Source organism: Drosophila hydei, unplaced genomic scaffold, assembly GCF_003285905.1.
Source record: "Drosophila hydei strain 15085-1641.00,03,60 unplaced genomic scaffold, DhydRS2 tig00008119-arrow-pilon, whole genome shotgun sequence".
NCBI lineage: Eukaryota > Metazoa > Arthropoda > Insecta > Diptera > Drosophilidae > Drosophila > Drosophila hydei.
In genome coordinates this window covers 4,806,125-4,821,596 of record NW_022045830.1, presented here as the reverse complement: position 1 = coordinate 4,821,596, position 15,472 = coordinate 4,806,125, and the positions used below count along the sequence as shown (strand labels likewise).

At 42.6% G+C, this 15,472-nt stretch overlaps 5 protein-coding genes across 5 annotated transcripts; 3 read left to right on the top strand and 2 right to left on the bottom strand.

Annotated features, from left to right (window-relative positions):
• Positions 1–478: 478 nt before the first annotated feature.
• On the top strand, positions 479–2,409 carry LOC111598254 (probable cytochrome P450 313a4). The gene is made up of 7 exons (XM_023313420.2): positions 479–724; positions 780–977; positions 1,032–1,217; positions 1,277–1,349; positions 1,409–1,535; positions 1,596–2,184; positions 2,246–2,409. Exons 1-7 carry the CDS (start codon positions 571–573, stop codon positions 2,407–2,409), a joined length of 1,491 nt encoding a protein of 496 aa, XP_023169188.2. The 5' UTR covers positions 479–570.
• A 265-nt stretch (positions 2,410–2,674) lies between these two features.
• LOC111598316 (nuclear pore complex protein Nup88) lies at positions 2,675–4,925 on the top strand. Its single transcript, XM_023313512.2, has one exon. The coding sequence runs from the start codon at positions 2,750–2,752 to the stop codon at positions 4,850–4,852; it is 2,103 nt and encodes a 700-aa protein (XP_023169280.2). The 5' UTR covers positions 2,675–2,749; the 3' UTR covers positions 4,853–4,925.
• Positions 4,926–5,217: 292 nt separating this feature from the next.
• Positions 5,218–5,485, top strand: LOC111598318. Its single transcript, XM_023313515.1, has one exon. The coding sequence runs from the start codon at positions 5,299–5,301 to the stop codon at positions 5,443–5,445; it is 147 nt and encodes a 48-aa protein (XP_023169283.1). The 5' UTR covers positions 5,218–5,298; the 3' UTR covers positions 5,446–5,485.
• A 44-nt stretch (positions 5,486–5,529) lies between these two features.
• LOC111598317 (glycine N-methyltransferase) lies at positions 5,530–7,011 on the bottom strand. The gene is made up of 4 exons (XM_023313513.2): positions 6,623–7,011; positions 6,435–6,562; positions 6,111–6,367; positions 5,530–5,873 (listed from the first exon to the last, which is right to left on the bottom strand). The coding sequence occupies exons 1-4, from the start codon at positions 6,835–6,837 to the stop codon at positions 5,604–5,606; spliced, it is 870 nt and encodes a 289-aa protein (XP_023169281.1). The 5' UTR covers positions 6,838–7,011; the 3' UTR covers positions 5,530–5,603.
• Positions 7,012–8,215: 1,204 nt separating this feature from the next.
• On the bottom strand, positions 8,216–14,391 carry LOC111598280. The gene is made up of 7 exons (XM_023313458.2): positions 14,186–14,391; positions 11,337–11,700; positions 11,046–11,278; positions 10,070–10,939; positions 9,658–9,913; positions 9,308–9,603; positions 8,216–9,242 (listed from the first exon to the last, which is right to left on the bottom strand). The coding sequence occupies exons 1-7, from the start codon at positions 14,389–14,391 to the stop codon at positions 8,297–8,299; spliced, it is 3,171 nt and encodes a 1,056-aa protein (XP_023169226.2). The 3' UTR covers positions 8,216–8,296.
• Between the last annotated feature and the right edge of the window lie 1,081 nt (positions 14,392–15,472).

Below are 15,472 nucleotides of genomic sequence, written 5' to 3'. Positions count from 1 at the left end.
TCATTAATTATAAATATTTAACAATCAATATAAATAGCAGCAATCAGCGAACTATATTACGCGACTGACAGCCACCACATGAAAGCCAGATATCTATCAAATCTGCAAACGGGGTTATACAATTCAAATTTTGTTTAGCACGCGTACCTGATTGGAATTCGACAATCGGTGACGTCGAATAGTGGCCCGTAGAGCTCGTTGACTGTTACCTATTAGTGCTAATTAAAGCGATTTGTATGCAGACACTCATCACATAAATTCCAATAAAAAAAATTACTGAATTTCTTTGTTGGGTTCATTGATGCGTACCCGCACCTCATCAATATCTATATGATGGCGACGTTTCCTAGCGATATATTTTTGACTGGGAGTCGGTCAAGTCACGATTTGGCTATACGTCCGACAATATACGCATAGATCGTTCGGCCTTAAAAAGTTTGAGCATCCGGCATATAAAAACAAGCTGAGCACAGCAAAATTTTTGATTATTTATATAGACGTTCAATTGATCGGTTGATTGGTTGATCGGTGACTAATCAAGGCTCTCTAAGTGGATCGGAATACCTGAATATGTTGACGTGGGAGCTATGGGGTGCATTGCTGCTTGTGTTGTGGTTCTATTTCTTGTGGACGCGTCGCAGATTCTATCTGCTCACACTTAAGATTCCAGGCCCACTCGGCTATCCAATAATTGGCATGGCTCATAGGCTGATTCGCAGAGAAAGTGCGTGTTTGATATATGTGTTAAATTTTTTCAATGAAATATGTGAATTTCCCAGATGTGCTGAATGCAATTGGATTCTATTTGGATAAGCACGGTCCGACAATATTTTCATGGCTGGGTCCAATTCCATTTTTGATTGTGTCCGATCCACAAACCATACAGGATATATTTACATCACCGCAGTGTGTCAACAAGGGCATTATTTACAAGGCAGTCGATGATGGAGCTGGCTTAGGTCTTTTTAGTTTGACAGGTTAGCAAAGCGTTGTTTGGATGTAAAAGAGAATATATCTAGACTACTCCACAGATCCGCGTTGGAGTATGCATCGCAAGCTGTTGAATCCCACCTTTGGACACAAAGTCCTGCTCAGTTTTCTGCCCATTTTCAATAACGAGACTGGAGCTCTACTTAAGAAGATGGATACATTGGTTGATAATGGCGAAAAAGATTTGATACCTCTACTACAAGCCTTTACCATAGGCATAGCAACGCGTGAGTTGCACATTTCTTTCGAGAATTCTTAAGCTAACTTGCTTCTTCTTCAAGCACAGAAACCACGATGGGCAGCGATGTGAAAGTTGTTTCGGATATTAATAACAATCAGCTTCTGGAGGATTACCAATGGTAAGTTATGGCCAATGGTAAGGTCATCAGAATAGATGTGTTTTTCTATCCATTAATAGTATTTTGGAAACCATGACAGATATGTGCTTTTCACCATGGCTTAGTTCTCGAACAATACGCCAACTATTTGGCAAGGAAAAGCGTTACGCGAGTTCCAAGGCAAGAATAAAAGGCTTTATACGAAAGGTAACACCAAGAGACGTGTTACAATAAGCTATAGATAATTTATTTTCGTTTGTTTTGCAGCTAATTGAAAGAAAACTGGCTAGGGATGCAGAGGTCGCGGATACTGGTAATCAGTTGCCTTCTGACAAAAACATATTTTTAAATCTAGCTACGGATCTGTTGAAACGCGGAATTTTCACCTGGAAAAATGTGGAAGATGAATCGAGTGTTATTGTTTTTGGTGCCTTTGAAACAACAGCTAATACAGTTGCCTACACTTTAATGCTGCTCGCGATGTTTCCCATGTACCAGGAGAAGGCATTTGAAGAGATTCTCAGCTTGTTTCCCGACTCAGGAGACTTTGAAGTAACTTATAAAGATACACAGCAAATGGTCTATCTGGATCTTATTATAAATGAATCAATGAGAGTAATGCCGCCTGTGCCGATAGTATCTCGGCAAACGTCGGAGGATGTATTGCTATCAAGTGGAGTTGTTGTTCCAAAAGGCGTTCAAATTGCAATTAATATTTTTTACTTGCACCGCAGTAAGCAAATTTGGGGAGACGATGCGGAAACATTCAATCCGGAACACTTTTTACCCCATAATTTGCAAAGTAAGCATCCCTACGCTTACATTCCTTTTACAAAAGGCATTCGAAACTGCATAGGTAAGAATATATTTGTTCGATATCACATTCAATAACTAAAGACAATATTTTGTATTTATAGGCTGGAGATATGCTTTAATATCGGCAAAAGTTACATTGGCCAAATTGTTGAGAAACTTCAAATTCTCAACTAGCTTTAAATTTGAAGATCTTTATTTTGTTGAAGATATAACTATAAAACTTAAGACAGTGCCACAACTGCAAGTACAACGGAGGACTTGTTAGCTGCTCTTATTAATTTGTCTTAAACATGATGTAAATATAAGGAAAAGGCTATTTTAAGTCATTATAAGTTGGAAAAGAATCTTTTTGATTTGTTTTTATTTGTTATTGTGTTTAAATATATGCTGTTTTATTCTTACAATATACACATACTAATTTATTAGTTCATACTGAATAAAAGTAATTTAAAATATTGCCGCAAAATATCGATAGATTTCAGTGTTAGGCAACGCTACTATCGAGCTCAATGAGTGCTGCTGAACGGCTATCGTATTGTGCGTTGTATCGGTATTTGTTGCCGGCTGTAGCATAATAGTTGTCAATATTTATTAATTGTGCCGCAATGCCTCTCACAGATGTCTTGGAGCTCAATAAAACGGAATTGTTTACCAAGATTCGCAATGCACTACCGGTAGTACCGCAAACACAGAATTTGCTGGACTGCAAGGATGATTTATTATACGCATGGAACTCCACCGATTCCTGCTTGTTGGTTACAAATTGGCGCGTCGCATTGCTTCAGCCAGAACCGAAGCGTGCTAAAGCTAGCTATCAAACGCTAATACCTTCAAATTCGGTCGGTCTTCTGGTCAATCGTGTTGTGGTTTCCAATGAGGGGTCGCTTGTCGCGCTGAGTGGTCCACAAAGTGTGACAATATTGGAGGTACCACGTCGCAGTGGGCCGGATGGCAATTTAATGGACGGTAAGCCACAAATCACGTGTCGTACATACAACCTGGATGCTCTGCTCTTCCAAAACAATCCACAACTGGAGGTACGTCAGGTGCGTTGGCATCCCGATTCAGTCTCTGACTCCACGCTTCTAGTGCTGCTCTCCAACAACACAATTCGCGTCTACAATCACGCCAAGCTGCGTCATGTGTGGAAGGTGGGTCCGCACACAGCTAAAAAAGGCGCCAATACATCCCTCTCGGATTTCGGTGAAACTTCCGTTGACTTTGACATAGCGCCAGCAATTAAAACATGTGTTTCACCCAGCGACGAAACAACCAAAAACTCTACACTAAATTCCACCAAAACCAACAAAGAGAAGGTGGAGTGGCCAATTGTGATATTGCGTGAGAATGGGAATGTTTATATGTTGCTCGCCGGCATTGATTCGGAAATAACGCGTCTGCAGGGTCCCATTACCATAGCACCGCAGACAAGCTCTAACTATGGCGTCGAGTCGTGTGCTCTGCTTATCATACCATCTTTGCCGCCAACTGTGATCATTGCGGAGTCAACAGGTAAACTGCACCATGCTCTTCTGCTGGAGGCTGAAACCACTGAGCACTCGTTTAACGATGCGGATGACGGTCTGCTCATTGAACCATCAGAGTGGACACTACATGTTACGGAAACCGTTGAGCTTGAACTGGGCCTCTCTGCGTCCGCGCCTAATGATACTGGCAATGCGTACAGTTGCCCCATACACTTGAAGCGAGATCTGATCAACGAAATGCGCTACTTTGCCTACCACGATGCCGGATTGCATATTATTACTGTCAACTTTATATCCGAGTTGCAGCGCTTCTTGGACAGCGAGGCCGAAGACAATCAGCTTATATTATCGACACCCTCATGTGCTGAATATATATTGTGTACTAAATTCGATTCTAGTGACCGCATCAATGCTGTTATTGGTATCGCCCTGATGCAAATGCCATCCGGGCTCGTGCTGTTGCTGGGCAGCGGTCAAGTGATCAGCCTTAAGCTGGTCATTGATGCCCAACTGTTAATGACGTCCAAACAACATTTGAAGATGACTGCCACTGATGTGCTAGATCAGCAGGGTGCGGGTCCTTCATTTGTGGAAAAAATCAAGACAATGCTACTGCGTAGCGTAAGTCAACCGATTCTGGCTGACAAGTTGGGCACGACCTCAGCACACGAGCGCTACGAGCTGCTAAACCAGGCCATGGAGGTGCTGCGTACCCAATACCTCAAGCGACACGAGCTGGTGCGCGCGGAGTTTGCCAAGCGCATAAACTGCATTAAACTGCAGAAGCAGCAGCAATTGCAGGAGATCAAGTCTCTGGAGAATGAACGAGAGGTCATAAGCGAACGAGCACACAAGCTGGCCGAACGCTTCGAAGAAATTAGCGATAATCAAGAGCTGCTTGTGCACCGTTGCCAAAAGCTAATGCAGCTAGCCAATGCAGTGCTGCCCAACAGCGCTGTGGCCGAGCGAGAGTTTGCCTTGGAAGTGGCACGCATCAACAAGGCCACCAATACCATGGTCGCTGCCTTGGACACGGCCAAGAAGACGTACAACAAACAACGCTATCATATCGCAAACTCCCAGGAGACAGAAACAAGCAAGGCCTACCAGCTGCCAGAGAGACAGCAGCGCACTATCACCGAGATTCTAACTCAGCTCTCGACTGAGATAGATCGTCAGATAACTGATGTGAAGCGAATAAATAAGATTATCGGTCTATAAGCAGCCTTATCATCTAAGTTAATTTTGTATTTTTGCTATTGCTCACAATTAAAGCAACTTATACTATATTTGTTTGAACCAATACTTCTTTAGTATATGAGTTCTGTTATGGCTCAGGTATGTTCTTCATACTGATTCATCGACTCGGTTAGCCTAATTATGATTTGTCTTATTTAACATTTACCCATGTTGTGTCTTCTTTGGTTGTTTCTCTTTAGTTTCAGGTATTTAGCTTTACATAATGTACATAAAAACAATCTAGTGTAACAGTATATATATTGAACCTCGATCGCGCAAAGCAAAATTTGCATGGCTAATGATTCGAATATATTTATTTTGCTATGTAGGAGAATTAACATTTGTATTTGCGTTTCAGTCTAAGTCTGTTCTTCAGTTGCAAGTGAACTTTTTGGAGTCGACATCGAGTTCAGGTGCTACCCACAGCCATGGCATCTATATTTCTGGTCAGATTGGCAACAATCTGTACGAAGATGTCCAACTACATAAAAACAAATTCACCCTTTGTGATTGAGGCGCTGATGGTATTGATCTGCTTTGGTGCCATAATAAGCAGATATATAATACTTACCTAGATAGACAACATATACATATGGATACATATATATAAATATATGTATATATCTATTCAATCGACGCATGTAATAATAAATAGATCGTATCTAAAACTTCCTCTAAATAGAACTAATATTGTATTTGTGTGTGCAAGTGGCATCGTAAATGATGATCGAACTTAAACTTTAGGCTTCTCGATGAGATGGATATAGAACGCGGGATTCTGCACCACATTCATCTCCTTGAAGTCGCCATACAGCTTGTGCTTGGCCTGGCTGCCAAAGATTTCGGTCAGGATCTCCGTGAAACGCTTCAGCTCGTGTGGATAGTACGAGAGTCGGAATTCGCTGGACAACTTATTGCCCTCGATCTGGTAGTCCATGGCGACCAGAGCGGGTTTGCCGCAATAGAATAGAACGGATGTTTTGATGTCCGCCGTATGGCTTGTCTACAAAAACAAAAACAAAAACAACAAAAATTAATTCAATATGCAAAGTCATTCGAAAGGGCGATTAAATGTGGATGATGATGATAATGATGATGCATTTACAAAATAGTTTTTGTCTATTTAAAGTTATCAGTGAAACTGTGAATGACTGGGCACATTGTGAACCATGTGAATGAAATGTGTTGTTTAATTGTTTTTAATTGGCTTCGGCTACTCGTATGCAAAGTGTTGACGTACGTTGTAGTAAATGCTTTTGGCAGGCGTGGCGCCAGTCTCCAGGATGTTGTCATAGTTGCGATGATCGATCAGCAGAATGCCACCTGGCTTCAGGCACTTCTCAAAGTTTTTGATCGCCTGCTTGTGCTCGCGCTGATCACCGAAACTGTCCATCAAATGGGCAAAGGAGTTGCCCAGACAAATGACCGCATCGAAGCCAACATCCCGATGGTCCTGGATATCGTCGAACAGAGTCAGCCAGTTGGCCTCCTCGATAGCTGCAACATAAGATTAGGTCAGTTATTTCTGGTTAAATATAGCTATAGCTGCTATACCGATACTCACTCCATTTGTCAAAGGCGGCTTCGTTGCGGCGATTCCAGCGCTCCTTGAGCGCATATTTCAGCATCTTGTCCGACGCATCAACGGACGTCACCTGAAAACCCTCTTCCAGCAGCATTATGGAATCCACACTGCAAATATTTAATGTATATTTCCACATATAACCTAAGCTTGATGTGCTACCGGCTTACCCAGTGCCGCAGGCGACATCCAGAATCCGTTTGCAGCCCTTCTGTCGCAGCAAATCAACCAGGAAGTTCTTGTAGTTGTCCGTGCGTGAGTTCTTATCGCCAATGAAGATCTCCCATACCTTGGCTGCCTTGCCATCGGCATACTGATCCCTCACTCCTTCGGCAGAGATACCTTCCGATCGGGTAACGAACACACTGTCAGCGGAGGTAGTCATGTCAAGTGTTTAGCACTGGCCGGCAGATCAAACTGAAATAAGTTTGCGCAGCGAATCCACTTGCCATGATATCTCCGGCGGGTGCTTTCAATCACTAACAGCTGGCAAACCACACACCGACACACACACAGGCATACGCCCATCCGTAATCTTATCAAGGCGCTACGAGATTGACCCGTGCTAGCAACGGTTCCGCCAACATCAACATCTGCTCCGACCGTACACGTTTCGCTTTTTTTCCTTTTTTTTTGGCGACCTGACACTGACCTTGTTGTGATTAGTGATAGAGCTTACAGTGCCTCGAAATAATACAAAATATTATTATTATTATTTGGCAATAATACGTCATGCCACTTACAAACAGACTCAGAAGCAGAGGCAGCCCATCATGCGATATTACAGTCCCAAGTCGATTAGGCTGACAGCTTTATATTTTTAAGTAGCTTAAAAAGGTTTAATTATATATTGGATGTTAATAAATATTTTTTTGGGATTTAAGTAAACCGCTTAAAATCGTTTAAGCCCTATATTTTGACTTAGATTAGTTAAGCTTATTGGGCTTGCGCTGTATAGCCATAAGCTATTTCATCAATTGTGGCTCCATTGTTTTCTGGCACTGTCAGATAAAGATGTCAGGGTTATTAGCTACGGCATTAGATAATGGCAAGCTCAAAATGGAATCGAATGTATTACAATTGACTTCGACTTCCGACTAGTGAAGGGTTTTACTTGATTTAATCGATTTCCAGTTGGTATACCTGTTTTGAGTCATTGATCTATCATCAACATTTAACTTCTACGTCTAAATTTCCATAAAAAATTCGAGTCTTCAATATATAAATATATATATATAAATATATATATATAAATATAAATACTTTCAGAATATTAGTCACCTTTAATTTAATTTCATTCATACCATAGTTTGATTTAAGGAGTGTCTACTGTATGCCAGTTCGAGTTAGTAAATAAAATCTATTAAAATATGCATTTAAGTTCGTTTTTATTTCAATTAGCTTAATAAATATTGCACTGCGTTGAACACTAGGATTATGTATGTAATATGTGTGTAGGCATATGTATGTTTTATAATGGTATTCGTATTGCACCATGTTGTTCAGTTGAAATTGCAAGTCTTAAGGAGTAATGTCACGAGTTCGTAGATATATTTATAAATAGTATACAATTTGAATAATAATAATAATAATAATAATAATATAAGTGATTACGTTTCGCAAGATAATTAACTATAACTCATATATATATATATATATATAAGTAAGTATATATATAAGTAAACATATAAGTCGCTCGATTGGCATTAATTATCTTGGGAAACATAAGCTGTCATTATAGTTAAAAAGATGCTTATCAGGTAGGCATATATAGATGTATTTGTGTGAGTGATTGCGTGTGTGATTAGTAGCTAACTAAGGGATTTGAGTATTCTATTCAAATTCTATGGCAAGTACCCCAGCGAGTCCTCGAGCGAGGCGCTCACTGCCCGCATGGATTGGTAGCTGGCCATGCGGCTTCTGCTCACGTTGCTGCGTATCGAGGCGGCCTTCTCCAGTGCTTTGATATTGATCAGCAAGTCGTCGGCGCTGCTCGACTTCTGTGTGGAGTTCATGTGCAGCGTGGGCGATATTGGCATAATGTTGGCACTGCCATTGCCTAGACGATCCGTGCTGAAGGATTCGCGAGCTCGATACAGGGAACGGCGTGCGGATGCACTCGAATGGCAGCTGCCATTGCTGACACGGCCATTTAACTTCTGATTGTTCATCATCGGTGGGCAGAGACTCTTGATGTCTGTCGTCTGGCTGAGCTTCATGTCTGCAAACACAGCCGCCGCCTCCACGCTTTTCTTCACGCTGAGCGCCTCGTGCGGCTGCACTGGCTTGCTATTGCCGCCGATGGTGAAGAGTTCATAGTCCAGGCCCAATTTCTCCGTCGACTTGGGCTTCCGTGGCGACGAGCGTGCCTTGTGCTGCTGATTGAGTGAATCCTCGCTGACATTGGCCGCCGCTGCGTTGGCACGCTGCCGACGATGGCTGCGCTTGCAGTAGCATTTGCTGGCACTGACGCAACTGTCCGTGTCGCACCAGGTGGTCGTGTCCGAGTGCGTGTTGCCCGAGTCGTGCTCGAGCGTGCTGTTGGGTTCCTCCTCCACCATGGAGCAGTAGCATTTCTCGTCCGACTTGCATGAAATCAGCGAATGGCGATTGGCAGCTGTGGCATTGCCAATCGTAGACTTTCGGGCATTGCCCATGGCCATGTTGCGTTCGTTCTTCTGGCGCAGCTTATGGTTCAGATGCTCCGTGCGCAGACTGCAATAGCAGCGATCAGCCGAGGCACAGGTGCACGATTCAGAATCGTAGCTGCACTCCGAGCAGGAGACGTAACTAAAGCCGGACAGAGACTAATTAGAAGGCATTCAGGTTAAAGGCATCATTAGACATGTGCTCACCCACTGCTGCTGTTTCGATTGAGTCCCTGTAGCGCATTCTCATTGCGCACGACGGACACATCAGAGCCGCTGGTGGTGGCACGATTGCGTTGATGCTGCTGGGCGTGGTTCTGGCTGGTGGGCGGACCAATGATGATGGGCGGCGTCAATCTGCGCTTGTTGGAGTCCACATTGGCTGACTGTGGCTCCTTGTTGCGTGCGGGCTTAGCCAGCTTGCCACGGCAGGCGCGAAATTGTCCCAGCTGAAAGACTTTCTTCAAGCTCTTGCTGCCAAAGAACATGCTCTTGGATTTCTTCTGCAGGGCACTAGGTGTTAGTTTATCATATGGGAGTCGTGCGCAGCAGCTTACCTGTGAGCCGTTTACGCTGGCTTTGCGCTTCTGTTTCTTCTTCTTCTGGCGTCGCATTATGTTCTTGGAGCGCTGAAAGAGCTCGTCCTGTGTGAGCGTCACGGCCAGCTTGAGCAGAAACTCCTTGTAGATGGGCTTCAGATCGTTGAAGGACATGCCATCGGCATCGATAATGGCATAGAGAATCTCGTCCAACGAGTGCAAGTTCTCGTGCAGTCGGAATTCATTGAACAGTTCACTGAAACCAAGTGGGGAACTAGAAGCACAATTCAAACGATGCCAATCAACCAAACCAAACCTTTTCACCAAGGATGCAAACAATGTTAGGCCAAACCACAGGCCAGCGTCAGCTTGGATGACTGATCAGATGCCTTAGCTGTCGCTGGCCCCGTTGGTTAGTATTGATACTCACCCTCCACCACCGCCGCCGCCCAATTTGCCGGAGTTGGTGCGGCGCGCCCCTCTCGACTTGTACCTGGTCAGTCCGCCTGTGTTGAGGAAACTGCCCGATCTGGGTATGGCCACACGGGTTAGTATATCGCCATCGCCGGCCGCTGCCACAACGCTCGCGCCCACCAGGTCGCTCATCTTGCGCCCGTTCGCATTGCCATTCGGTGTCGGCGTCGTGGGTCTCTTCAAGTGTGCGTGTGCATGGTTCAAGCGATTCACATGCCCATTGGTGCACACAATGTTGTTGCTGCGACCCGAGCCGCTCTTGAAGCCGCCGACGTTGGGTGCTGGCACTGGCGGCGCTCGCTTCGTCTTGTGCGATTTGCGTTTGCGCTCCTCCGTCGAGGTCTCCACCTCGGCCGCCTCATTGATCACGTTGCTGTTGGAGCTGAGCGAACTGTTCGACACCCGCTTTTTGCGCGTTGAGCGCGAAGGCGTCGAGCCACCCACGCCCATTGGCTTGGGACTCATGCCCGACAAGCTGCCGCCGCTGCTGCGAAAAGAGCTGCGTCTGCCACTCACGCTGGGCGCTATCTGTGACCTGGACAAGTAGTTTGAGCTGGTCATGGCCGAGCTACTGGCGATGCTGACACAGCTGACTCCGTTCTGCTGCCTAGGCGTGCGTCGCTTGGTGCTTCGATGCGAACTGGTGCTCACATGCGCCATCAGGCTCTGATAGAGCGTGGCCGCAATCACAATGGCATCCTCTGTGCTCTTGCAAATGAATCCGTGGCATTCCAGAATCTTGGGAGCACTCGCCGAGCGCATGACCACCGCAAATATGGGCGCATGCATGTGCTCGCTTTGCTCCACAGCCAATTGCTCCATGGCGCTGCGAATGGATAATTGAAACATTTATCAGTCACGAGATACGAAAGTAATTGAAATTTTATATATGTTCTATCCTAGCAAGATTTTTGACCAACTACTCTGCTTACCTTAGTGGCTGGAATAGTGCAGTCTTGTCTATGTTGTCGGGATCGGTGATGAGCGGTAGGAATGCGGCGCCTCCATCCGTGTCGGAGATGACGAATTTCACTGCTGACCACACGGCAATATTATGGAATGGTGTTATATTCGAATCGCTGTCTTCTTTGCTAGTGCTGGACGTGCTGCTGATCTTAATGCGCAAGCCTGTGGCACAAATATCCAAAGATCCTGATTTCAACTTCTGCAAAGATTATAGACTTTATTCGCTGAGGCCATGATGGTGCTGGTGGCTGCCTCACCTTGTTCGTAACCTCAGCTAGATACAGCTGACGCAGTGGCTCCTGCAGGCCTTGTAAACTGGTCACTCTATCCTTGAGCGGCAGGCAGCCCAGACACGTGACATCGAAGCTATTCGTGGCATCCTTGGCCACGTCGGTGAAGAGCTGCTCGATCTGTGCCTGCACGCTATTGCTGATGCGCTGCACATCATTCTTGGCCGCCTCGGCCAGCACCTTGGCCGAATCGCTTGACTCTTGCAGAAAGCTACTCAGCGATCGCGGCTTATCGCCCGAGGTGCTGGCCAGCTCACTACGTCCATACATGATGATGGAACGCGTGCGATGCGATCCTCGTGGATCGTCGAAGCGGCTGCTACGCATTGATCTGAAATAAGGGGGAATTGCGTTACTATACAAATATGCTTCTTATAAATAAATAAAAATTGCTTACAATTGAAATATATGTATATATAAAAACAATAATACTCAAGATTAAAAAATATGCAACCAAAACATAACTAAATTTAACTACTTCAACAGAAAACTTCTTCTTTGTAAAGCAAATTTTAAATAATGAATTTAATGAATAAATTGCCAATATTATATTACTTATAATATTAAACTAATTAGTCAATATTTTGTTATTTATAATAATATTTTATGCAAAGTAGAAATATAAATTTCAGCCCAATTTAATTTAAAGCTGAGCATCAATTTTATTTGTCTTTGCATATTCCAATATTATTGGAATTTATATTGGAAAAATGTAAATTTCAGATATATGCAAATTTTGTATGGATTAGCTTTTAAAATAATATATTTCATATAACAAAACTGCTTAACTACTAAAGCATCTATTATGTTCTGCATTCAAAGAATATAGTTGAAAAAATTTTGATTTTATTTTTAAGACGAATTTCATTATGCTAAAGTGTATACTATGGTATTTTGTTAATAATTTTATATTAATTATGTTATAAAAATTATTAGGAATTGTAAAATTATTAAATTAATAAATATGTAAATTTTCTTACTTTGTAATTAAAATATAAAAAATAAATTAGTTTTGCTGTTGAGTGCCTAAATTTATAAATCAGTTTTAACTGTTATAGCCTTATGTTGATATATATGCCAAAACATATATAATCATACCATATATCTAAATATAGCACTTATAAATTATTATTTTTTTCCAATGCAAAAGTCTGTTATTATTGTAAGAGTTAAGTGGTTCTCTCGCATGTGTGACAAACGTTGAAAAGTTTTGTGAAAGTTTCGCTGATTAACTGAAATGAGCCACAAAATTTAGCAGATATGTGTGTATGGAAGTACGTATCCGTATATATATGCACAGTTCACAGATCTGTGCACAAGTGTGTGTTCTATTGGCCAGTTATGAATTGCCAATTGGCTACGACAATCATCCTGTTTGAAGAGAAGGGAACCAAAGAGTTTTGGTAACAGATGATAATCTAACGCATAATGGCACATTGTATGCCCACTTTGAGACAGCAAGACTGTCCGGCTTATAGAATGGATCTGGCGGGCAGTGTTCCCAATAGAAGAAGCCATTTCGTTTACCGCTAGCTGACATCGAATCGGAAATGTTTCATTTTGGGAGAACGTTGGCGAGGCCAACTGTTTTGAATATGAATGAAGATGCGGCCACCGCCAGAGCTGCGTTTGATCGGCACCAGATGCCAATGGATAAAGTTTTCTTTATGTATACTCTAGTAGAGGGTATTTTGACTATGTCGCTGGTTATGTAACACATTTAATAAGACTGAGACGGACATAGAAGATAATGAGTTAAATGCCGATTCTATAAATAAAAAGATTATCAAATCCAACTACTTTATCAATTATGTTTATATGTCTATTTACCCCTACCCAAACTATCAACTATCTGAATCAACAACCTCAGGGTATTGTGTTAGATTCTATAGGAATCGCCTATCTGAAAAGTCAGGGTATTTCAACTTCGACTAACTTAGAGCACAGCCATTCTTTCCTGTTCATTTTTTATTATAATCAATTAAATAGTTCACTAGGCGAATGTGTGTCACAGCGATCGATGAATATTTATACATTGGAGCAAGTGTCGATGGAAATGTGTATGCTATCTGTAGCTGATGTCGTGTCTCGTTCACTCGCAGCAGATGCTATCTCTCTCTCTCGCATGCAGCTCACATCTTCAGTTGTATCTGTAAAGCTTTTGCTTTGTAACTGTATATTTGTTGCTTATGGAAATTGGAAACGGTAAAATAATCGTTGGCTGCTGCGAAGTATACATCAGATGTGTGAGTGTGTGTATATTTGTCTCAAACCAAGATGTTTTCTTCTCAGCTTCGAGAACGAAAGTGCCTAATTTGTTGCAGTTGAAAGTTAGCTTAGATATAGGTACGGTTAACATAGGTTAAACTAAATGTAATTAATAAGCTAAGATCGCAATAGTTGGGAAGTCGCCAGTTTTGCAACATACGACTTTTATTATATAATTCGTGGGTTACCGCAAAAATAATTGGAAAACTTTCAAAAACTGTTAAAATAAAACAGTTTTATATTTCAAAATCTTTGATAAATATTTAATTTATAGTTTATATGATGGGAGATGATAAAACACTTAAGATGTCAGCATATCCACCTAGTTTAAAAAGATCATAAGATATCTCTTGCTGTAAAAACTTTAGAGTCTATTGAGAAATATAAGATAAGGTTTGGCAAGTCAAAGATATAATAAAAAATTCTACTGCCGTGCAAAGCCGGGCTGTGCTTTCTAATCCATATACAAGAATATGTAAAGTAGCTATCTCTAAATTCTATTTAATAGAGTGATAAAAGTATTTGTTAGCTTTGCGTTTGGCACTCACCTGGAATCGTCAAACATAAGGTCGATTTTGAGTTTGTATATCGAATTTCGACTGACACTCGAATTGTTCTCGAGCTGATCGCCGTCCAGAAGTCGAAAGCCGGATGAGTTGCTTTTGCTGCTGCTGGCTGGTTTGCGGTTGCGAACCGAATTCATTTTGGGAACGGCCAGAGCAGATTGGGTGTCGATCTTGCAGGATGTGACCATCATCAAGTGTGAGAGTAGCAGTAGCAGTGACTGGGACTGGGACTGTGATTGCGGCAGTGACTGCGGCGCATGCCAGTTAAGCGCTTCTCTTGACCGTTTGTTTGTTTCGTTTGTTTATTTGCTACTTCTGCTTCTGCTTGGTTTTTTTTTCGTTTGTAATTTGTGTGCAATTAGCGGTAAATGAATTTCAATTATGCACATTGAATGTTAATTTTCAGCATTTTTAGCTAAATAATTATTACACACACAGAAACACACAGATACGCCGCACGAGAGTTATGTTTTTAACACTTTGCATAGGGCACACATGTGAGATGAAGCTGGGGTCCGATGTCTGCGAGGTGTTTGCCTGGCGTGCAGTGTGGAGCTAGCCAATCGTGTTGGCTCATTAATTAGCTGTTTTGCCAGCCTGAAAACCGACAATGAAAATAAACAAAAAACAGATTAAAAACTGCATGAAGCCCATGGAAAACGTGGCTGGGCGGTTGCGGTTGTGGGCTTTTCCTTCAGGAAAAACTATTGCACATTTTTTCAATGTTTTTTTGTTTTTTGGATGTTGCCTGTTTGGCTGATAAATTGCCCCATAAAATGCGATTGTTGTACTGGAAAAATGTTAACAATTTGCGCCGCACAACAGTTGCACTCGCGCACACACACACACACACACATTCACGAAATACAACAAAGCAAACGCGTTAATTCGACGCTGTGTATGACGCCGCTGTGGCTGCATCTATTAGATACTTTCACTATAGAGAGATATTTGCTATAATTAGCAAATGCCGTCTGCAGCTAACACTCACTCACTCAGAAATTGGCACTGACATTTACTTTTGCCTGATTTGAACTTCACTTTGACCACCAAATTTACTGCACTGCGAAACAGTCGAGAGCACCTGTAGGCCCGAACCCGCTTTTTCTGGAATTCTGACTCGCTCGCAATACGAGTTCGCTCTGGAAGATCAATTTTTAGATCTGTGCGCGTCGGTTGCCACACGGCGACTGCACAAACGCGTTGGCTGAAATGTCGAAGCGCGTCTAAAAACTAAACTTCAAGCCATTCGAATATGGCCAACAAACG

Coding starts and splice junctions, on each gene's coding strand:
- LOC111598318 (XM_023313515.1), top strand. CDS start 5,299: ATGGCATCTATATTTCTGGTCAGATTGGCAACAATCTGTACGAAGATG.
- LOC111598280 (XM_023313458.2), bottom strand. CDS start 14,391: ATGGTCACATCCTGCAAGATCGACACCCAATCTGCTCTGGCCGTTCCC. Junction 10,940..11,045: donor GCACTATTCCAGCCACTAAG/GTAAGCAGAGTA, acceptor ATCCATTCGCAG/CGCCATGGAGCAATTGGCTG. Junction 9,604..9,657: donor CCAGCGTAAACGGCTCACAG/GTAAGCTGCTGC, acceptor AGTGCCCTGCAG/AAGAAATCCAAGAGCATGTT.
- LOC111598316 (XM_023313512.2), top strand. CDS start 2,750: ATGCCTCTCACAGATGTCTTGGAGCTCAATAAAACGGAATTGTTTACC.
- LOC111598254 (XM_023313420.2), top strand. CDS start 571: ATGTTGACGTGGGAGCTATGGGGTGCATTGCTGCTTGTGTTGTGGTTC. Junction 1,218..1,276: donor TACCATAGGCATAGCAACGC/GTGAGTTGCACA, acceptor CTTCAAGCACAG/AAACCACGATGGGCAGCGAT. Junction 1,350..1,408: donor CTTCTGGAGGATTACCAATG/GTAAGTTATGGC, acceptor ATCCATTAATAG/TATTTTGGAAACCATGACAG.
- LOC111598317 (XM_023313513.2), bottom strand. CDS start 6,837: ATGACTACCTCCGCTGACAGTGTGTTCGTTACCCGATCGGAAGGTATC. Junction 6,368..6,434: donor AGCCGCCTTTGACAAATGGA/GTGAGTATCGGT, acceptor CTTATGTTGCAG/CTATCGAGGAGGCCAACTGG. Junction 5,874..6,110: donor CCAAAAGCATTTACTACAAC/GTACGTCAACAC, acceptor TTGTTTTTGTAG/ACAAGCCATACGGCGGACAT.